Source organism: Lepidochelys olivacea (assembly GCF_965140295.1).
Source record: "Lepidochelys olivacea isolate rLepOli2 genome assembly, chromosome: 10".
Classification (NCBI taxonomy): domain Eukaryota; kingdom Metazoa; phylum Chordata; order Testudines; family Cheloniidae; genus Lepidochelys; species Lepidochelys olivacea.
This window is the reverse complement of record NC_140420.1, coordinates 54,918,502-54,942,079: the sequence shown is the minus strand read 5'-3', so window position 1 is coordinate 54,942,079 and position 23,578 is coordinate 54,918,502. Positions and strand designations below refer to the sequence as shown.

The 23,578-nt window shown below is 40.2% G+C and overlaps 1 protein-coding gene across 1 annotated transcript in view; it reads right to left on the bottom strand.

Annotated features, from left to right (window-relative positions):
• The window catches only part of OTUD7A (OTU deubiquitinase 7A), a 250,890-nt gene that overhangs the window by 39,128 nt on the left and 188,184 nt on the right, over nt 1-23,578 (bottom strand). Inside the window, exons 8-10 of the mRNA XM_084640497.1 lie at nt 15,603-15,704; nt 13,667-13,794; nt 10,156-10,268 (exon numbers count right to left, since the gene is read on the bottom strand). Coding sequence (XP_084496623.1) covers nt 10,156-10,268; nt 13,667-13,794; nt 15,603-15,704 — 343 coding nt within the window. The remainder of the gene's footprint in view (nt 1-10,155; nt 10,269-13,666; nt 13,795-15,602; nt 15,705-23,578) is intronic.

Genomic DNA, 23,578 nt, shown 5'->3' with positions numbered 1-23,578 from the left:
GGCAGAAGCTACAAAGGTGGCTTTAAGTCACCTTTATACTCTTGGGATTTTGGATTGCTCCAGGGACCAATACTGCCTCTGATATAAATCAGAGCAACACTAAGGGTACTCTAATTTATAGTAGCCTGCTGAGGTCTGCCTATAGGCCAATTCCCTTTCTGGAGCCATGTAAAATCTTCAGTTTGGAATATCCCCCTCCTGCTCCTTTCCCCTCACCTGCCCCCTAAGACAGGGCTTGCAAAGGGAGCTGTATACGGCTGCTTATGGCAGCCTGCGCTACACTGTGCCTCAGCGCCTGGTGGCACAGATATAGTGCAGGAGTCATGTGCAGAGACGAGGGAGGAAATAAAAATCTCTGTTTGTATTTACAGTTCAGAACCGAACGTATTTTTGTAGAAAAATGAAAAATGTTGAAATTAAACCTTTTTTTTAAAAGAAAAAATTGTCAAAACATTTGACCAGCTCTACATATTTTATTGCAGAGGTCCTCAAATGCATTTGTAGGTCACTTGTGGTCTATGCAGGACTTGCTGATGATCTGTGGACGGCTGGCTTGTCATATGGTGTTGGCTCACCTCATTGTTTCCAGATGTTAGTACTCATTATCAGACAGTTACAAATATATTCAATATTCCCTTAATATTAATTGTCCACTGTGTGCAATTACCATAGTTGCTATAACAGTGGTATGAGACTCTGGGTATGGAGTGAAGGTGGGCTACAAGGAAATCTCCCCATGAATATGTGGGCATTCAATGAAAAAGTTTGTGAACCAATATTTTATTACAATTTTTTCTAAGTAGTTTTGCCACATAGGGGTCTTGTAAAAGTCTGTACAGTCAGAGCTAGGTCAATGTATACCTCTATCTTGACTTTAGTAAAGCTTTTGATACGGTCTCGCATGACGTTCTCATAAACAAATTAGGGAAATGCAACCTAGATGGAGCTACTATAAGGTGGGTGCAAAACCGGTTGGAAAATTGTTCCCAGAGAGTAGTTATCAGTGATTCAGAGTCATGCTGGAAAGACATAATGAGTGGGGTCCCGCAGGGATCAGTTCTGGGTCCATTTCTGTTCAATATCTTCATCAATGATTTAGATAATGGCATAGAGAGTACACGTATAAAGTTTGTGGACGATACCAAGCTGGGAGGGGTTGCAAGTGCTCTGGAGGATAGGATTAAAATTCAAAATGATCTGGACAAACTGGAGAAATGGTGTGAAGTAAATAGGATGAAATCAATAAGGATAAATGCAAAGCTCTCCACTTAGGAAGGAACAATCCGTTGTACACATACAAAATGGGAAATGACTGCCTAGGAAGGATGTCATAAATATAAAGGGAAGGGTAAACCCCTTTGAAATCCCTCCTGGCCAGGGGAAAGCTCCTCTCACCTGTAAAGGGTTAAGAAGCTGAAGGTAACCTCGCTGGCACCTGACCAAAATGACCAATGAGGAGACAAGATACTTTCAAAAGCTGGGAGGAGGGAGAGAAACAAAGGGTCTGTGTGTCTGTCTATATGCTGGTCTTTACCGGGGATAGACCAGGAATGGAGCCTTAGAACTTTTAGTAAGTAATCTAGCTAGGTATGTGTTAGATTATGATTTCTTTAAATGGCTGAGAAAAGAATTGTGCTGAATAGAATAACTATTTCTGTCTGTGTATCTTTTTTGTAACTTAAGGTTTTGCCTAGAGGGGTTCTCTATGTTTTTGAATCTAATTACCCTGTAAGATATCAACCATCCTGATTTTACAGGGGGGATTTCTTTATTTCTATTTACTTCTATTTTTATTAAAAGTCTTCTTGTAAGAAAACTGAATGCTTTTTCATTGTTCTCAGATCCAAGGGTTTGGGTCGGTGGTCACCTATGCAAATTGGTGAGGCTTTTTATCCAACATTTCCCAGGAAAGGGGGGGTGCAAGTGTTGGGAGGATTGTTCATTGTTCTTAAGATCCAAGGGTCTGAGTCTGTAGTCACCTAGGCAAATTGGTGAGGCTTTTTACCAAACCTTGTCCAGGAAGTGGGGTGCAAGGTTTTGGGAAGTATTTTGGGGGGAAGGACGCGTCCAAACAGCTCTTTCCCAGTAACCAGTATTAGTTTGGTGGTGGTAGTGGCCAGTCCAAGGACAACGGGTGGAATATTTTGTACCTTGGGGAAGTTTTGACCTAAGCTGGTAAAGATAAGCTTAGGAGGTTTTTCATGCGGGTCCCCACATCTGTACCCTAGAGTTCAGAGTGGGGGAGGAACCTTGACAAAGGAGTACTGCGCAAAGGGATCTGGGGGTCACAGTGGACCACAAGCTAAATATGAGTCAACAGTGTAGTGCAGTTGCCAAAAAAGCGAACATCATTCTGAGATGTATTATCAGGAGTGTTGTAAGCAAGACACGAGAAGTAATTCTTACACTCTACTCTGCACTGATTAGGCCTCAACTGGAGTATTGTGTCCAGTTCTGGGTGCCACATTTCAGGGAGGATATGGCGAAATTGGAGCGAGTCCAGAGAAGAGCAACAAAAATGATTAAAGGTCTAGAAAACATGACCTATGAGGGAAGATTGAAAAAACTGGGTTTGTTTAGTCTGGAAAAGAGAAGACTGAGGGGGGACATGATAGTTTTCAAGTACATAAAAGGTTCTTACAAGGAGGAGGGAGGAAAATCGTTTTTCTTAACCTCTGAGGATAGGACAAGAAGCAATGGGCTTAAATTACAGCAAGGGAGGTTTAGGTTGGACATTAGGAAAAACTTCCTGTCAGGGTGGTTAAGCCCTGGAAAAAATTGCCCAGGGAGGCTGTGGAATCTCCATCATTAGAGATTAAGAGCAGGTTAGACAAAACCTGTCAGGAATGGTCTAGATAATACTTAGTCCTGCCATGAGTGCAGCAGACTGGACTAGATGACCTCTCAAGGTCCCTTCCAGTCCTAAGATTCTATGTTAGTGACCCTCTTCAGGTTAATTCCATTTCAAATGAAATGTGTCGAGCTGTAGCAAACAGCTCGTCCTATACATTGATGAAATACTGCTAGGACTTAACTCAAGGAGCTTCAAGCTTTGAGTCATCTGTGCATTAAGGATTATTTCCTAACTAGGTGCCTGATTTTTCCCTACTTTCCCTCTTCATGTTTGTGTTGAAGATGACACATGGGAAGATTCTGAGTATCTTGTTGTGATTAAAAACAAAAAAACAAAAACCCTTAAAACCATTTGGTTTTATAGAATAGTGACAGCAAAACATTAACAATATCAAGCCCACAATGTCTTGAATTAGAAGCTAACATTCCTGTTAGTTTTAAAGCCAAAATACTATTCACTGACAGAATCTGTTTTAAGTGCAAAACTACTTGAGTCATGGAAAGACAAAGATGTTAAATGAAATCATTACACTTCTCCCAGGGTATATTCTCATCCCTTTGCAAGAAGCAAGGTATGAAGATGTAATCACATGACATCAAGCGTTCGGCTGGCCCCAGTATCTGTCCATGAAGGAACTGTCATCATAACAATCCAATCAGTCACTAAAGCCCTTTAACTGAAAACTATCTATGAAGGGGCATTAGGGGTAGAAGTGGGGGTTGGGGAGAGAGAAGGGGACTAAGGCCCTTTTTAAAAATAAAATAAAGGATGTAAGAACCTTTTCTCAAACTGAAGCAGTTCCCTTTTGGATTTTCCATTCAGTCCTATTGCTTTTGGTTCAACATGAAGATAAATGAAAAGATTTTGATGATCTGAGATTCCTTTTGGGACCACTTAGGACAATGTGTACAAATCACTTCTGAAACAAGGACTATTTCATGGTTAATTATCCTATTTAAACTGGCTGCAGGATTTATTGTGTAGGAGGCAAGAACTCAAGTCACAGCTTTCCCTCGATTCTCTTTATCTTCTTCTTGCTCTGTGACTTCAATTCCTCAGCATCTGCTCTCACAAAAAGAAGGTCCTCAAAGAACCCCTGGAGGTTCACAGACAATTGCAGATTTTTTATAAGTGCATTTGACTCACAACAAACAAATAAATAAAACTAACTCACAGGTGGATGTGGTGACAAAAATCAAAACACATTTGTTACTGAGGTTTTCTTTTGATGGGTACGTGACTTTTGATGCTTTAGTTAGTTCTGGCACCAAAGGAGATTACCTCATCTATAATTCAAAGGCTGATCTGCACATTATTTGAGGACACTAAATAACTGGTAGGTACACGTCACTGTCAGACAAAAATATTATTCTTTGAAGAGTTCTTTTCCCTTTTAGATGATGCATAAGTTTAAGTAGTAATTTTTGGTATGGTACATTGAAAAGAATAATTTATTCAGTCAATATTCCTTGCAATCATAGAATCATAGAATATCAGGGTTGGAAGGGACCTCAGGAGGTCATCTAGTCCAACCCCCTGCTCAAAAGCAGGACCCATCCCCAATTAAATCATCCCAGCCAGGGCTTTGTCAAGCCTGACCTTAAAAACTTCTAAGGAAGGAGATTCCACCACCTCCCTAGGCAACGCATTCCAGTGTTTCACCACCCTCCTAGTGAAAAAGTTTTTCCTAATATCCAACCTAAACCTCCCCCACTGCAACTTGAGACCATTACTCCTTGTCCTGTCCTCTTCCACCACCGAGAATAGTCTAGAACCATCCTCTCTGGAATCACCTCTCAGGTAGTTGAAAGCAGCTATCAAATGCCCCCTCATTCTTCTCTTCCGCAGACTAAACAATCCCAGTTCCCTCAGCCTCTCCTCATAAGTCATGTGTTCCAGACCCCTAATCATTTTTGTTGCCCTTCGCTGGACTCTTTCCAATTTATCCACATCCTTCCTGTAGTGTGGGGCCCAAAACTGGACACAGTACTCCAGATGAGGCCTCACCAATGTCGAATAGAGGGGGACGATCACGTCCCTCGATCTGCTCGCTATTCCCCTACTTATACATCCCAAAATGCCATTGGCCTTCTTGGCAACAAGGGCACACTGCTGACTCATATCCAGCTTCTCGTCCACTGTCACCCCTAGGTCCTTTTCCGCAGAACTGCTGCCTAGCCATTCAGTCCCTAGTCTGTAGCTGTGCATTGGGTTCTTCCGTCCTAAGTGCAGGACCCTGCACTTATCCTTATTGAACCTCATCAGATTTCTTTTGGCCCAATCCTCCAATTTGTCTAGGTCCCTCTGTATCCTATCCCTGCCCTCCAGCGTATCTACCACTCCTCCCAGTTTAGTATCATCCGCAAATCTGCTGAGAGTGCAATCCACACCATCCTCCAGATCATTTATGAAGATATTGAACAAAACCGGCCCCAGGACCGACCCCTGGGGCACTCCACTTGACACCGGCTGCCAACTAGACATGGAGCCATTGATCACTACCCGTTGAGCCCGACAATCTAGCCAACTTTCTACCCACCTTATAGTGCATTCATCCAGCCCATACTTCTTTAACTTGCTGACAAGAATACTGTGGGAGACCGTGTCAAAAGCTTTGCTAAAGTCAAGATACAATACATCCACTGCTTTCCCTTCATCCACAGAACCAGTAATCTCATCATAGAAGGCGATTAGATTGGTCAGACATGACCTTCCCTTGGTGAATCCATGCTGACTGTTCCTGATCACTTTCCTCTCATGTAAGTGCTTCCGGATTGATTCTTTGAGGACCTGCTCCATGATTTTTCCGGGGACTGAAGTGAGGCTGACTGGCCTGTAGTTCCCAGGATCCTCCTTCTTCCCTTTTTCAAAGATTGGCACTACATTAGCCTTTTTCCAGTCATCCGCGACTTCCCCCGTTCGCCACGAGTTTTCAAAGATAATGGCCAATGACTCTGCAATCACAGCAGCCAGTTCCTTTAGCACTCTCGGATGCAACTCGTCCGGCCTCATGGACTTGTGCATGTCCAGCTTTTCTAAATAGTCCCTAACCACCTCTTTCTCCACAGAGGGCTGGCCATCTATTCCCCATGTTGTGATGCCCAGCGCAGCAGTCTGGGAGCTGACCTTATTCATGAAGACAGAGGCAAAAAAAGCATTGAGTACATTAGCTTTTTCCACATCCTCTGTCACTAGGTTGCCTCCCTCATTCATTAAGGGGCCCACACTTTCCTTGGCAATGGAATGGTTGGAGTGAGTACTAAAATTATACACTTTTACAGGTTAATTTCTTTGGCTAGTTTTGGTTAGTCTTCACTATTCTTTTAACAGTATATTAGGATTATAATTCACATCTGATTTGTTGACCATTTCCTATTGCTATTTTCCCATCCCCAACAAGAGAAATGCCTAATACACGTAACTAACAACAATTTGACCTAAATTATATTTGATTTAACAAACGGTATTAGACTTCTTTTTAAAAAAAAACCATGGGGGAGGTGAAGCTTACTGAAAAGTTTCAGAGTAGCAGCCGTGTTAGTCTGTATCTGCAAAAAGAAAAGGAGTACTTGTCGCACTTTAGAGACTAACCAATTTATTTGAGCATAAGCTTTCGTGAGCTACAACCCACTTCATCCAATGAAGCGGGCTGTAGCTCACAAAAGCTTATTACTGAAAAGGGAATTTTTAAAAGGAGTATGTGTCTCTGTTAAATACAACCACCACCATTTCAGCACATCCAAACACATTGAAGCTGTGTGCTCCATGAGACACATACAGTATGAGATGGATAAAATGAGGTTGTGGGAACTGGTGTTGAGTACCTGCCTGTAGTAGAAATGTGGACTGAACTACATTTTAAAAGACTGTGGCAGATTTAGAAGACTGAAGAGCAAAATTATTCTTTGTTATCTTCTGTATATAAGGACAAATATATATACACTATGCTTAGTAAACATTTTTCTGAAAATAAAGATGTTGTGTCAGCGAAATCCTTAGTCCTGACATCTAAAGGTTAAAATGCTGAGAAAATGTCACATTCTGCTTCAACACAGTGGAGAGTAGGAACACTTTTTCTAAAGGTATTTTATCCTTATTGTGGTTTACGCCTCCACTTCGTCTAATTACTTATAACATGCAATTTTCTCAAGAGGAAACAGCAACTAGAGAAAAGAATGCACTGAATGAATAGAGAATAAATGGCTTTAGTTTTAACACCCCCCCTATTCAGGTATGAAAATTAAAGTTCTTGTATTCTCAGGGCCGGTCTATTGTAAACAAAACTATACTGCACTTCATGAACAAGTGCACTTTGATTAAGTGTTCAGTGCTATTTCATGTTAAGTCCTAAAGCTATAAGGAATCTAATTACATTTGTGCAGTAAGGATATTTAATTATTATACAAACAATATTGTTTTATTTCCTTAAGTAATATCTAAAAATATAAATTATTCTTTCCATTTTTACTGAAACCTCTTTATACTTCAAATTAAATACATGCTGGTAGTAAGTTACACAGAACTTGGTCTTACCCTAACCCTCATCAAGTACCACAGTATGCTCCAATATGCTAATTTAACTAAAATGTACATAATTACATTGACAGAGATGGCCATCCAGGGAGCCAAAGTATGAGGGCTGTACCCACTTTCATTGTCTTGTAATGAAAATATTTTCCAATAACTGCCCATCTGACACAGTTTCATTCAATCTCCAGAGTTTAATCAAAGTAACTGCAATCAACCACGCTCTTGCAGAATGAATCCAGAGGAACACATTTGGAAATCAGGTAAGAAAGATCAGATGAGGCCTTAGAACTTTATGTGTATGGTCTGATGTGACCTTTCTAGCTACTATCCCACTGTTAACTTCAACAGGACAAAGAGCAAATCAATTTCAATTTGAGAAAACTATATTTAAATAATTTTCTGGCTTGATAATATTATTTATATTACAGATGAATTATAACAGTTTACAGAGACAGAAAAAAAATAAACTATACCAAGCTCTGCAATATAAAGGTTCATTATTTTCATTGAGGGCTTTTGGTAACAACATGGAATCAAAGTTCAAGTAGTGTGTAGATTTCAAAAGGCTTTATGAGACTACAACTATCTATTGTAGTGTATTGTCTTATTAAATAAACAAAAAAAATCCTTTTGTTTTTCCAAAAACAAAAACAAAAAAATCTGGGTACTTTGGAATATGTTTTATCACAACTGACTTTCTCTGTAGGGCCAAATTCTGCCCCCAGCTTATATCCTGTGCCACCCAACTGCCTTCAGAACGTAATTAGATTTTTTTAAAGTGTGACATGCTCTGTAATAATACGTTGCTTCATTTGTGAAAGCACATGGCTGTTTTGAGTTAAATTCTCTGCAACCCAGTTCACTGCACTGGGGGTTTGCACAGGTGTAAATGAGGGAAGGATGTAGCCTGATACACACTGTATAGAATACACACAAATTTAATGTCCAAAAAAATCTATTGTTCATTTCTTATCTGAACATGTAAAATATTTGTATGTAGTTTGGACAGCTGAAAGCTCAGTCTGATTTGGGTATTTCCTTTCCAATTAGACCGTATTAGAAGAAGAGCAATGTTCTAAAAGTAGACACTGTTGAAAGTTAATGACCATTGTACACTACCAACAATGCTCTTAGAAGGTTTTCTGCCTGTGAGCAAAAAGCAAGAGAGATCTGCAAGAAGAAGTGTGCCAGTACTGGATACTGGTTTATCGTTTATTGCAGGGGTGGCCAACCTGAGCCTGAGAAGGAGCCAGAATTTACCAATGAACATTGCCAAAGAGCCACAGTAGTATGTCAGCAGCCCCCACATCTGCTACCCCCCCATCGGCAGCCCCACCAATCAGCACCTTCTGCTCCCTCCCTATGCCTCCTGCCCGCCACAATCAGCTGTTTCGCAGTGGACAAGAGGCTCTGGTGGGGAGGGGAGAGGAGCGAGGGCATGGCAGGCTCGGGGGAAGGGGTAGCAGGACCTGGGGCAGAGCAGGGGATTGAGCAGTGAGCACCCCACAGCACATTGGAAAGTTAGCATCTTTAGCTCCGGCCCCGGCATCAGCGCCCATGCAAGGAGTCGCATATTAACCTCTGAAGAGCCGCATGCGGCTCCAGAAGCCACAGGTTGGCCACCCCTGCTTTATTGGCTTCTCTAGTTCATTTCAAATGTCTTTCCTATTTACTACTATAGGATTAAATTCAGCCTCCCTCTTCCATCAGAAAATAGGCAGCCAAACGAGGCTCTCAATCCCACTTCCCAAAACCCCAAGAAGTTCACTGTGTAGGTCCTCTGTAACCCTGACTTGTGGCCACTGATCCTAGTGGCAGGGACATGGTACTTTCATATTAGAATGCATTCGCCTATTAACAGCCTCCTATGCAGCCTTTTGATGAGATTACTCTTGCTTGTGGTGAAAGTAACCTCCATAAGTGCTGGCTAACTTTCCCCAGGTCAGCCATCTCAGCAGGGCACTATAGGACCAAGACCTTTTAATGACCTGTTGAACCAGCTGGCACCTCTCACATCCAAATATCAAGTTCTGTGCAAGTCAAAGGCCTTGCCCTGTTTTGAACAACACAGAGTTATGGACAAACATAGGAACATAAGAAATAGGACTGGAAGACACCTCCTGGATTGAGTCCAATTCCCTGCTATCACAGGCAAACCCATCATATAATCTCGCTTATTAGACAAGCCGTTCCTGTAAAAAAAATCATCATTAGGAATCTGACATAAGGCGTTGTGAAACGATGACAAATGAGCACGACTTTATAACCTTCTAAAACAACATCAAGGGATTCTCTGATGGAGTCCTGAAGATCTTTTATTTTCTACCCACCTCTACTTTCCATGCATCAACCCCAAGGTCCAGGTAATGGCTATTTTTCTGGCTGGTGTTTAATAACCCAGGGACATCATTGTTGAATGATGAAAGGCACACACCCTCCATCTCCCTGGGTCCGGACTCTACTGCCTCCACACTGCCTCCAGAGAGCAAGAAACTGGGGCTTGTGGAGCCCTGGTTCTTCTGCATGGCTGCACAGACAGGTACTTTGGAATTATCTGAGCAGCTGGAATCAATCATTGTATTCGGAGGCTGCAATAAAATGACGGGCACTATTACAGAGTAAGTATTCTAGCGTACAACATGAAAAATGCAACAGTGAGATGAATGGTGTTCCAGGAAATTCCTCATTTATTTGTACTAGCCTAGTGCATGTGCTAGTATAACCATCCAACAGAAGCAAAAGATAAAATAATCTGTTACAATCCAACTTACCCACCACCCATGCCTCCATTTTTGCCAAAATGAGTGCGAGGTTCACTTGAAGCCAGTTTAAGCAGTTCATTCCATTCCCGTTCCCACTCTTCTTCTGTATAAACTAAACCCGACTAGGGGAGAGAAGAGTATATTTCAGGATAGGATGTTAAAAATATCACCAGTCTCAGACAGTAGACATCATGACCCACTAACATATGCTGTGTTTCATTTTTAGTGCTATTTGAATAAGACACGCAATTGCCCTGGGATATTACAGTATCACTTTTTCAAATCAAACAGCACCAAATTATCAAAACGGATCAAAGACGGCTACTACATTTTGAATAAAATTTTCAGCTGGAGGCTCTCAATTCGCTTCTGCAAAAGTGCCCCAAGCATTTGTTTAACTGGGTAGCGAGGCATCCAGTCATCTCACATGCATGTGAAATTCCTTCCATTTTGGTTCTCAGGTTCCGGTGCCATTGTGGATCTTTGATCTTATTACTGACCCAATGACTATTCATTGTCACTCATAGTGGAAATTCATAGTAATTCATGATGACAATGACTGCTTCGTGGGCCAGTGAAAGAGTGAGCGGGTGAGAGTAACTCCATAGCTTGGTGGATAGGGAATTCAGCTAGCGTATAGGAAATCCAAGTTCAAGTCCTCACTCCGATGACTACTTGATACAACATGTAAACAGCTTTAATGGGAGAGACTGAGAAAGCCACATACCAAATTCTCTCATAGTGGTGAGGGCACTCACCAGTAACATAGGACACTTAAGTTCAAATTCTTTCTCCATATCAGACAAAGGAGGTGAGGTGGGGGAGGGGGAGTTGAATTTAGGTCTCCCACATCTCAGAAGAGTACCAAAACCAGTGGCTAAATGTTACGAGGGAATTTCTTCTCTCCACCAACATTTTGTGAATTTAGTCCTCCTTTGCTTTTGTCAAAATGCCTGACATTTTTTGTCAGGTCAAAATGAAATGTTTTGTTTTGGCATTACTAACATTTTTTCAGTTCAGTCAAATTTATTTCATGAACTTGACACAAATTTGCAAATAGTTTTGGGTTGACCGATATGGCACTTTTGGTGACTAAACTATTGACATTTTTTTGCCTTGCTCTACTTTGAAGATCTTTCTTGATAGTCCAGGGACAGCAGTACTTGTGACACCTTCTCTCCCGCTCCCCTGGAGATTGGAGGGAGAGATTTCCGAAGGCACAAAGGGCAGGTAGGCACCTCGGTCCATTGTGTTTTCAGGCAGACTAGAGGATGCCTGGCCGCTGGTAGCTCAACTGTCTCCCATTGACAGCGTCAGGAAGGGCATATAAGATTCTTACTAGTGCTGTAATTCAGTTCTGCAGCTCTCTTTAGTGCTGCTGCCAATAGCAAGCAGGGAAAATACATATATGAATAGCACAAATACCAGCCAAAACTATTTGGTCATGTTCAGCTAGCTGTGTACGGCCAACATTTATGCTGGAGTACTTGGAAAATTATTGATTTAATTCATCTGCACTATGTCTTGCCGTTGATGGAATGCCATGTGAGCATAAATTCTCACACTGAGAGAAAAGAAGAACGAACCTTAGAACAGCACCTCACAGCTTTGAATGCGACAGCAGCTAAGCTATCCAAAGGTGCTACTACTCAAATTTCTAGAGTTTTCTTGATTATTTTCTTTCAACAGCCTAATTAGAACTGGTGCTGCTCCCCTGTGCTTTCCAGGTAGCAAAGCAACGCCAGCAGCTCCCTGATGAGCTGATATAAAAGAAGAATTCTGTATCCCCTTACCACAGGCAGAATGACTTTTTGTTTAAATGAAAGGGCCTTTCTATTTAAAATTTTGGATGTGTGTAGATAAAGGCAAGAACTAAATCCTAAAACTAACTATCTTTGTGTTCAGCAATTGGCCACATGATTTCACATTTGTCGTGACTACGTTGGAGGAATTGCTGAACCTCCTCACTTTGGTCAGGTGAGCAGAGGCATGCACAAAAGGGCAAACCCTGCTCCCGCACACAGCTTGGGAAACCGAGTTGGGTGCTGTTGGAAAGGTTTGAGCATTGGGTGTGAAACGGTTCCATGGGAACTTTGGAAGGCGATAAAATATCGTTAGCAGAGCTGCTCAACAGCAGCCACTGCATCAGAGACTGCAGTAGCCCGTGTGGTTTCTGTGCCTCTGCTGCATGAGTATGAATGTAAATAGCTGGTGGATCTGCTTAGTTGCAGAAAACACAGGCCCTACTCCTTCCTTGGCAAACTCCACTGCTGATCACTCCTACCCTCTGCAATAGTGGAGCCCATATGAGGTCTTCAGATATCTGGCCCCATTGCTAGTGGATCTGCAGCAGGCCTGGTCCTCCATACCAATGGGGGAAGGCTTTGCCCTCAAACACAGCTTTTTCCAGCACATATTTGGATATGAAATTTTTGGGGGGAAAAAGTGAGGTGTCTAATTTTACTCTACTTGAGGATTACAGTTAAAATACATATTTCAAAATATGGTCAATTTTCTCAGGGTAGAGATTTGGTCCTTAACTGACATTTTCTTTTCTTTCATGATTTAATCTACAGTTTTCATTTTTTTGTAATGTAATTTTCAGTAGATAATTAGGGCTGTCAATTAATCACAGTTAATGAATGCAATTAACACAAAACAAATTAACTAGATTACAAAAATAGTCACAATTAATCACAGTTGTAATTGCACTGTTAAACAATAATAGAATACCAGTTTAAATTTATTATAAATATTTGTGGATGTTTTTCTACATTTTCAAATATATTGATTTCAGAATACAACACAGAATACAAAGTGTATAGTGCTCACTTTATATTATTATTTTTGATTGCAAATACTTGGACTGTAAAAAAGAAAGTAAAGAACTAGTATTTTTCAATTCACCTCCTATAAGTCTACTCAGTCCTACCTCTTGTTCAACTAATCACTCAGACAAAAAAAGCTTGTTTACATTTACGGGAGATAATGCTGCCTGCTTCTTATTTACGTCACCTGAAAGTGAGAACAGGCATTTGCATGGCACTGTTGTAGCTGGTGTTGCAAAGTATTTATGTGCCAGATGCGCTAAACATTCGTATGGCCCTTCATTCTTCAATTTGTAGGCTCTAAAGTTTTACATTGTTCTGTTTTTGAGTGCAGTTATGTAAAAAAAAACTTTTTTATATCTCACAATGAATTGTGATTATTCTTTAATCGTTTGATACCTCCATAAATAATATATTTAAATTTGGAGCCCCAAATGTTCAGGTGACCCGAAACCAGCCTTAGATTTTGTAGGTGTAAGGCTATGCACATATAACTTTTTGGGTGTATACATTCATCTGCTTTTGCATTCCTGATTTTCGTGCAGAAATATTTGTCTATGTGTGAAAAATAGATGCACAAGAAATTTGGTAAGAGCAAAAGCTTTTTCATAGAACTTCAGAGGTAGGAATAAAAATGTTGCCCTAAATTATATCAGCTACACAATGGTTTAAACTCTCTAGGCCACACAGACCTCTTTATTCTGTTGTGTCTGTTGCCATCTCCATCTTCTCTTCAATGCTTCCCTTTCAGCTCCACTTCTCATCATGGTGTAGAGTGCTTTACGTAACACAAGGTCCCTGTCATGAAATCCCCACATCCCTAGAGCGCAAAAATGCAGCAAATAACAAAGATCCAGTTATGAAATAGAAACAATCAGTTGCATAAAACACAAATAACATTGCTCAAAAAAAAGAAAAAAGCAGTGCACATTATAAATCTTACTAGCTAATGATTCCTATTCATTACTTTCAAGCTTTCCTAATGAAAATTGTCAGCCTCAATAGGCTAATGAAGAATAATGCTGAATTCTAGCAAAGTTTAAAGTCTGGTTAAGAAATGACTACGGCTTTGAGTTGTCTGGAATTTTGTTTTTGCATGACTTCAACGTTGCTATAAGGAAATGAACATTCAATGCACAGGTCTCCATTTTAGCTCCAAAGTTAATTGAATGTGCAGGCATCAGAGTGCTAAGGATAACGACAGGCACTTGTGGCTATCTCAAACACAGACACCCACAGGCTTGCACTGTCATACAGCAGAGATGATACATGTCCATTGGTATTTAAGTCCCAGTAAAGAGTCAGGCACTCATGACTATTGGAAGCCTAAAAATACAAGCAGCCATAGGCTTCCAAACTCTTAAGATAACAAAAATATATGTCGTCATGTACGTGAGAATAGTAACCTATAATAAAAGAGTCAGAGATCTCACCATGACAAGGACCCGTAGGCAGCCATGTTTAATTTATTATGCTGCCAGCCATTGGCATTAAATATTTTTGTTCCAAAGTGTGCAAGTCAAAATGCCCCGACCAATTGCTGTAAATAATTTACAATCCCTTGTAGCGAAGATGAATTGGATAAACAACGCTATTTATAAGACACTTTGAGAGTATTCAAATCTGTTTTCTTGTTATTTCTTACTTTATATTTCAAAAACAAAATGACATTGCAAAATGATTACAAAATAACCATACTTTTAAGAGAAAGGTCACTTTTTTGAGTCTTACTGGTGTACTATTTCAGCACAAAAGCGATTATTAGGAAATAAACAGCATATTACACTTCCAAGTGTGTAGTCACAGGGCTTTCTTTTGGTGCCCTTTGTACAAAAGTTTGCAGTGGCTTTGAATCAATGGTAAATACATAGGAAAGAATGTAATTTACCTTAATCTCTCTTACCCGTACAATTATCCTTTCCAAAGACGGGACACACCAAGAATATTTGCATTTGTAGTCTTAATGATAGTAGGATGCACGTTTAACAAACACCAGAGGATTATGGGCTTGAACCTGTGTTTATGATGCAGCCAAAATCCCACAGAAGGCAACAGGCCCATTATAGAAAATGTACACTAGCTTAGAGGCTAGGTTTTATCTTGCTGTTTCAACTCCATTTTACAAAGCAAGCTGAAAACTTCTACCTTCATCGTGTATAGATAGATACTTATCGCAAACATTGCTACAGGGAGAAGCTGAAGAATAGAGTGTATCAGCCTTATATTAAGGTATGTTTACACTGCAAAACCATCCTCCAGAACAAAGAAAAAAAAAACAGTGACCAAGTGTCTCAGAACCCAGGTCAAATGACTCAGGCATGGGGGCCTCACACTACAGGGCTAAAAAGAGACCCTCCCTACTTGCTGGGTTTCAGAGTCTGGGCTTCAGCCCAAGCGAGACATCTATACTGCTATTTTTAGCCCCAAAGCATGAGCCCAAGTCAGTTGACCTGGACTCTGAGACTAGCTGCTGCAGGGTTTTATTTGCAGAGTGGATGTACCCAAAGAGGCACCCTTTTAGCAAAAAGCCTTTGCCCCGAAAAACCTATGACGGAAAAAGAGGAAAGTAGCAAACCTTCAAGAAAAGGTTTTATGTAGCAGAAGCAGCTAATCCAGACATTTCCTTACCTAATGAGGCAGCATGTAAAAGGCAGTTTCCATCACCTGTTGTAGCCAATGGAAGAAGACGTTTGCAACTTGTGCACACTGTGGACCACCAGTTCAGTCGACCTGTAAAGAAAGTGTCTGTTAAAACAGGAGTGTATGTGTTAAGGCAGGTTGAACGCACATATGTAGGAGGATACAGGGATAATGGATAACTCTGGAGGTTTTCAGAGCCAATTGCAAGTCCATCCTCTCCATGTAACCCTACTTGCAAAACCAGAAGTTGAAGAAAGGAAGAAGTTGTGATAGGAAGAGATGGTGGGGAAATCACATTGAAAACATTCTCCAAATATGCCCAAGGCTGAAATGAAATACAGCAAGAGTACTTTGGATTAAATTTATGCTATCCTCAAATACTGTGTTTAATTTAATGGTCATTGGCACCATATAAACAGACGACAGACTGCATTGTTACAAAAGACATCTAATAAGACAAAAGCGTTCCACTTGTGTTACTCAGACAAAGCATATATCCTAGGTAAGTCAGATCCAGTATACAAAGGTTCTGTTTTTACTTTTGACTAAATGCTGGAGAATGAATTAGTGGAATGTTTTCAGGCCTGATTTTCCTCTCTCTCACACTAATGCAAATCATGATAAGTCAATTGAAATCAGTAGTTATACCAATGTAGAATGACTGTAAATGAGAGCGGAGTCCAGCCCACGGTCAATATTTTTATTTAGCTTTTCACCTTTTACAAATATTAACTAGTTTATCCCTGCAATACCCTATGAGGTAGATTTTGCAGATGGTAAAAATGAGATACAGAGATGTTAAGGGCCATATTGTCAAAGGTATTTAGACACTTAAATATACAGACAAGCTCCAAATGTGATTTTTAAAAGCATCAAAGCAGGTTAGGCACCTGCTCAAGCACTTTTGAAAATCCCACTAGGTGCCCATCTGCATCTTTAGACACCTACATACCTTTGAAAATTTGCCCCAAGTGACCTAATTAAAGCAGAGAGGGTGAGCCAGTGTCAAAGCTACGATTAGAAACTCAGAATTCCTGGCTCACAGATTTATGCATGCCAACTGGGTGGAGCATGTTTTCAGATATTATTTCTTTTGTGTTTAAATGGGCACCTTTATGTTCTTTATGTAAACAAAGGGATCAGAACTAGTTATTGTAAAAACACTATGGGGCAGGTGATTACTAATAATTTGTTTAGTTTGTGCATTTCCCCACATCCTTTTTGAAAGGCTGTCAGTTGTGAAAATTGCAATTAATACCATAGGTAATGAAGTCAGCAGTTGGTGGCTGATCAATCAATTAACATATGCTTACAATATCTTTTCCTGGCTTTATCCTCTCCTCCTTCTGGAAATGATACTGATGAGATGAGCAGCAATTTGGATAAGGAAATTGTTTTGCACAAGTCAGTGGCATGATTTTCCCACACCACTATTTTTGCATGTTATAACAGTGTATAGCTATTTTAAAATAACTTTCTTTAAAAATACTACATACACACAATCCATTTGCAAGAGAAGATGAAAAAATATCTATAGTATTAGGATAGCTGGCAATGCTTTTAAAATTAAGGCTCTCAAATAAAAGTTTGAAATCACGTAATCAGATGCTTATTGCCTGTTAATGTTGTTATTACAAATAAATATACTGAAGCTTGCGTGCAGTAATAGAAGCATACAAACACCACATACAATAGTTTTGGTGAGCATCAATAAATGTGTCTTTAATAATCAATTATTCATTATCAGACCATAACTATCTAATTAAATTTCAATTAAAACATTCAGGATTAAGAGTTACTGTACAATACACAATAAATGTACTGTAGATCGATTACTAAATGAACTTGGTAATCCTACAGGAATTCAAAAGCCAGTTGGTACACACTTAACAACCCAAACCAGTCTTTTCAAAATTAAATGTGCAAATGAGCAGCTTAATTTAAAGAGCCACTGGATAGCTTTGGGAGAGATAACACTGGAAATAATGAGTTATTGTTTTTAGCAACTCCTGTTTCTACGGGCTGTGAAATAACAACCTGTCACCTGCCTTGTACAGAATATTTTGGTATTAATACATCAGTGATAAGATAAAGCACTTTAAGTAGACTTCCAAACACCTAAAACATGCAAGACCTATGTATTTCTTAAGGGACAGCTCAATTGCACTTCAACACAGACCAGGAAACTGCTAATTTAAAACCCTAAAGTTTGGTGTTCATAAATGTTTACAGTAGATCTAGGGGCATTTGATTACCATTGGAGGACATCTCTGTAGATTGATAGTCATTCCATCCATCAATAGCCATTCCTTCTATGAGCACAAAGTGATCTCTTTCTTTTCAGTCAGCTTGTGGCTATTATGATTTTTCAGTTGATATTAACAAGTCTGTGGTTTATAAAATATTGACACAGCTGCATCAGATTATTTTGGCAATAAAGAGGCCTTGAATAGAAACCACTGCACTGCTAGTCTTTCAGCCTAACCATTACATTCATCTACCAATTACATAGATTTTGGGGGAGGGAGTTAGAAAAGCAGCTTACGTGAAGTCCCATATGGAAATGGGTATCTTTCAGACTGGTTTATTTCTGTTTTTGCAAAGACAGTATTAAGAACAAGCTAGACTTCTCTCTCTCTGTTGTAATGTATTCAGTTTGTCTTTCATTCAGACACCACCAGATGCCACCACTTGCACCTTGACAGTTTACTGGTTTCATAATAGGTGTTTTAGATGTTTTAGATGACAAAGCCCTGGCTGGGATGATTTAACTGGGAATTGGTCCTGCTTCGAGCAGGGGGTTGGACTAGATGACCTTCTGGAGTCCCTTCCAACCCTGATATTCTAGAATTCTATGTATGTTCAGCTCCCTATTTCTCACATCTTCACAGTGGGACTCGTCTTCTGAGAGGGGCAGTCAAACGCTGTGACAGTGCCACACTTGACTCACTTGTAGCCAAGGGCGCTGGAACAATTTTTTATAGTGGGGGGGCTGAGAGCTATTGAACAAAACTGTAAACCCTGGAAACAAGGAAACCACTTCAACTCAGAGGGTGCAATAGCCCCCCCCCCCCACACTGCTAGTTCCGGCACCTATGCTTGTAGCCAGCCACTGTGGTCATCCTGCCTCTGGAATCCTGCCTCTTTTGCCTCTGAATTTTTATTATTTAATTTTTAAAGGTACAAAGCACCACTTAATAGTTCTGCTTAAAAAGCCACTGCTCTCTGATGAAGTGCAATAGCAAAAATGATACTAATACTTCTACCGCTCTTTTGGAAACTAACTCCTTGAGAGTAAACACGACTTGATAGAGAGCTCAGCAGAAGCTTTACAGGACCATTGCTCATTTCGTGACATAGTTAAAACTTTATTTTGGACACTAACTGTCACAGGGTAGCTGGTCCCTCTGGACAGGTTAAGCCCAGGGTCTCTGGACCAGATCAGGTGACTACAGATATTGTAGGCTTCAGAATGACACACAGAGTGACATTCCCGAAATTTTATCTTATGGATTACAGAGGTGTCCAAGTTGTAGCTCAGCAACCACTTGTAACCCTCAAAGCTGACTGTGTTAAGAAGAAAAAGTATATTTGACTATGAATTGGAAAGCAATCCCGAGCCATCACCTAAGACTATTCTGGCTGCTCTGTTTCCTGATTCTTTGCTGGCCTGTAGGCACCCAAGGGAGAGAGAGACAAGAACTGACTGGCTAGCAAAGTACCCCTTCCCCATACAGCTATCCTGGGTAGCTGAGTGAAAGGGGAAAAGAAGAGAAGCAACAACAAGTTGCTTGGGGATTGTTCTAACTTGTACCAGCTACCAACTGACCCCTGAGAACACATGTGGGCTAGGGATAGCCTAAATGTGCTTTGGACACTTTCCTTCTTACCTCCAATACACCCCTTTCCAAAATGCCCATTGCACCATTGGCTGCAGAGAGGGACATGTTAAGACTAGCTACATCCAAGATATGTGCCTACTGGGACTCTCGTTGCTAGGGGAGATCAGCAGCAGAAGACTTGTGGATGGTTTTAGCTTCATTTGCATTGCCTGAGTGGCCCAAAGCAAATACAGAACAAGGCAGGGAGTGCATTCCACAGTATTGATTTGGAGCCTCTTGACCTTTCTGAAATAATATGTTTGGTCAGCAAGCTGGAAAGATTGGGCCACAGAAGCATCATGATTTGATATGTTGTAGACTGTATAATGCAAGAATGTATTAGATGTGCAATCATAATCCTTAATGTCCTCTCATACAAAACTCCATTAAAAATGCAGACACAACATCAAAATAGGCAACAAAATGGACTGTGTTAAAAGACTGACCTTTACAAAGACTAATGTGCTGTTGCTTTCAACTTTATTGAGGTGCATTATGAAATATCCCTTACCCACTCTATTGCAAGGTCATTGCTACACATAAGAGCAGTCCTAATTCAATGCAACAGTTGGAATGTATGATATTAAAGAACCTCTATGGAGTGTATGTGTACTATGCCTCAGTTACATGTTCCTGCCCTATTTTATTCTTGGTTTTATATTTTCTTGGAAGGTGAAACCAGAGCAAGAAATGAAATGTGTTTACAGCCTTATTTATGCAGAATTAATGTCTAGCAGCTTGCATGGATGTGATGCATAGTCACTTATAAATTATGTCTCTCAGCAGGGGGAAAGGAGGAATTACTCCTGAAGTGCCCTCAACAACACTGGAAAACAGTTTCACACTAGAGCTAGATTGCCTTCAGGGCAAATATGGACTCCCAGATATGTAAAGTCACTACACATACACAGTAAGAAAATAAATATAAACCATTTCAAGAAACAGGCAATACATAGGGAGAATAATATAGAGGGGTAAAGGTGGGCAATTCAGTCTAGAGCAGTGATTTTCAACCTGTGGTCTGCAGAGCCTTGGAGGTCTGTAGACTATGTCTAAGGGGTCTGCAAAAGGTTGTTACCATAGAACAGCGGTTTTCAACCTGTGGTCTGCGGAACCCTGGGGATCTGCAGACTACGTATAAGATTTACATAGAGGCCCACACCGCCATTCGAAAATTTTTAGGGGTCCACAAATGAAAAAAAGGTTGAAAACTACTGATCTAGAGCATTCTCATATAATTCTAGATAATGCTGACCAGTGACTGTCTGCTAATAAACTCTCTTGGCTTGTGATATTTGCAGCAACCTATCTCAAACTTCTAGATAATCTGCTTTTAGGCTGCCCCTTCAGACCATTGCAATACTAGATCTTTCATCTCACGAAAAAACTGCTTTCCTTTCACTTCTCCAGACAAGTTATTTCTCCAGTGATCCACCTCCCCGTGCAAAAGAGTAAGCCCCAAAATAATACCTTTTGCTTGCAAAACAAGTCTTGTACTCAAGTCTTCTCAGCCTCAAAAGGACTCTCATCCACTACTGATAATTCTTGTGTGACCTGGCACACAAGTCAAATGCTGGTATCCACCACTTCTCCCCTTTAGATAAGATTATATATAAATAGCAACAGCTGGTTGAATGTTTTGAATATTGACATTAGTGAAAAGCCTGCATTTTGTGAAAATGTCCCCCTGCTTTTTTGGCAGCTTTTCTTTGACTAACTTAGAACAGCAAATCCCATCATGACTTTCTCTTAAACTGGAAAAAACAAACCAAAACCAGTCCAGAGAGACATCTTCAATCTTAGATGAAACAGTACAGAAATTTGTTGTGTAATCTGACTCCTATCATTTAGTCCACATTTGGAAAGCAGTGCTGTTGTTATCCAAACAGTCAGCCATTGGAGGTTGGCACTCAGGACTGCAACAACAACAACAAAATCCCAGGGTTATTTTCCACACTGTTTGCAGTTCTATCTTTTTCAATTCAGGATAGAAATCCCATTTCCTTTCATGATAATGGAAGGCAATGTAGCCACTGTTTAATATAAAGCACTAGACCTGCGCTCAAACATATGAGCGTGAATTGTCACCATGCTTGTGAAATAATATTCTGCAGTTACCTATAAGCAATAATTGAGTTAATAAGACATAGGAGAACAATGTCAACCTTTGCATCTAGGGTACATCTATACAGCAAAAACCCCTCTGCAGCAGAGTGTTAGAGCCAGGGTCAACTGACTTGGGCTTATGGGACTTGCACTATGAGCCTAATATAATCAGTGTACACATCTGGGTTCAGTCTGGAGCCTGGGCTCTGAAACTTGGCGACAGGAGGAGGGTCTTGGAGTCTGGGCTCCAGCCCAAGCCTGAACTACTACATTGCTATTTTGAGCCCCATAGCACAAGCCTGAGTCAGCTGATCTGGGCTTTCAAACTAGCTGCTGGGGGTCATTTTTGGCAGTGTAGACGTATTCTGTGATCAGCCCTATAGACTGCTTCTGCTTACATTGGGTCTCTATTTGGTTTTCAGAGAGAAACAGTAATTAAAACAAAGTGCCTAAAAAATACTACAAAAGTTTGACAATGGTGTTTTCTGCTGTTTTATGGGAGGTCTATGGAACTGCGTGGATTACGGAGTTGATGGTGGAAGGAGCCAGCTTATATTGCTTTCCCTGCCCTTCCCCTGTTAGTTGGTACTTAGAAATCAACCCATACTCAGCTAGGGAAGCAGGCTACTTAACCATTTAATGTTGTTGTATATTCACATGAAGGACTTGTGGTAAAAATTCTGAGTGCTGCTACTGACTAGATGATAACCCCACTCCTCCTCTTCCCCTTGTCTTACCTACTAACTGTAACAACAAACAGAAAATGCACCAATGTACAGCCAACAATAGAGCACCATATAATTTATACATCAGATTATTATAGTGCAGAGCAGCAGTTGTGGTTGTACGTAACTGGGTATTTCTCAAGTGGCAAATAGAAATGATTTTATGGGCCCTATATATAACCAGAGTTGGGCAAAGACAATGTAGTAGGACTGAGGATCTAGTCTTCTCTTGCAGTAGTTTTCACTGTATTGTACTCAGATGCTATGGATGCTACTTATATTTCTATAAAATTGTGTATATTTATTAAACATTCATTACATTAATTTAAAATCTAAGTCAAAGTTTAAATTAAATATTATAGAACCAGTACAGATGTACTCATTTCATGCTTCATTCATCAGATTAATGTGTTTATTAAAACCCACACAGTATATTATTTACTTTAGGTATATTTTTTCAAATGACTTTCATGGCTGACTTACAAGTCCAAACCAGTCATAAATTAAAATTAAAATTAGAGATTTAATTTTTTTCCCCACAGAAGTTATGAAATGCTGCTTTTCAAGGTTTAGATTCCTTAGACAAAGTTATAGTCAGTGCATGAAAGATATATAAACTTGTCTCTCATAAAATGAGACCAAATTTCAAGATGTACTTTCATTAATTAATCATGAAGAGAGGCTCAAAGACCCACTACAATATAGATTTCTCATGAGATGTGGAAGCTTAATTGTGTGATTAAATCTCACTATGCCCCTGCACAAATGGTTGATATGAACCAAATATGGCCCTGATTGTGCACTGAGAACTATGAAGGTGCCAGGGAGCATCTGCAGGTACTCAGTGCAGGATTGTGACCTTGCCTTAGGTATTATTATAAAATGACTGACCTGAACTTTTAAAGCTTACTATGAATGGTTTGTTTGTTTCTTGAGGGTCTGTTGTTTACCTTTCACCATGGCAAAGAGGGAAATAATTACTATTCTGGAACTTAAAAACCCAGGAGGACAATTATGCATTTTGATCACAATGAAGGTTAAGCTGTCAGGAAACCATATATACTGAATTATAATACTAAAGATAACATTTTATAGAAAACAGAGATAATTCTGACAACTTCCATAGATGAGCGGCGAACAGCAGAGAGGCTAACAGAGGGAGTTTGCCTGGGATCTGTCTGAGAGGAGGTACGTTAAGGGCTGCATTAAGGAGGCCGTGCTGGTGAGTATCTGAGTGTCTGTTGTGGAGACA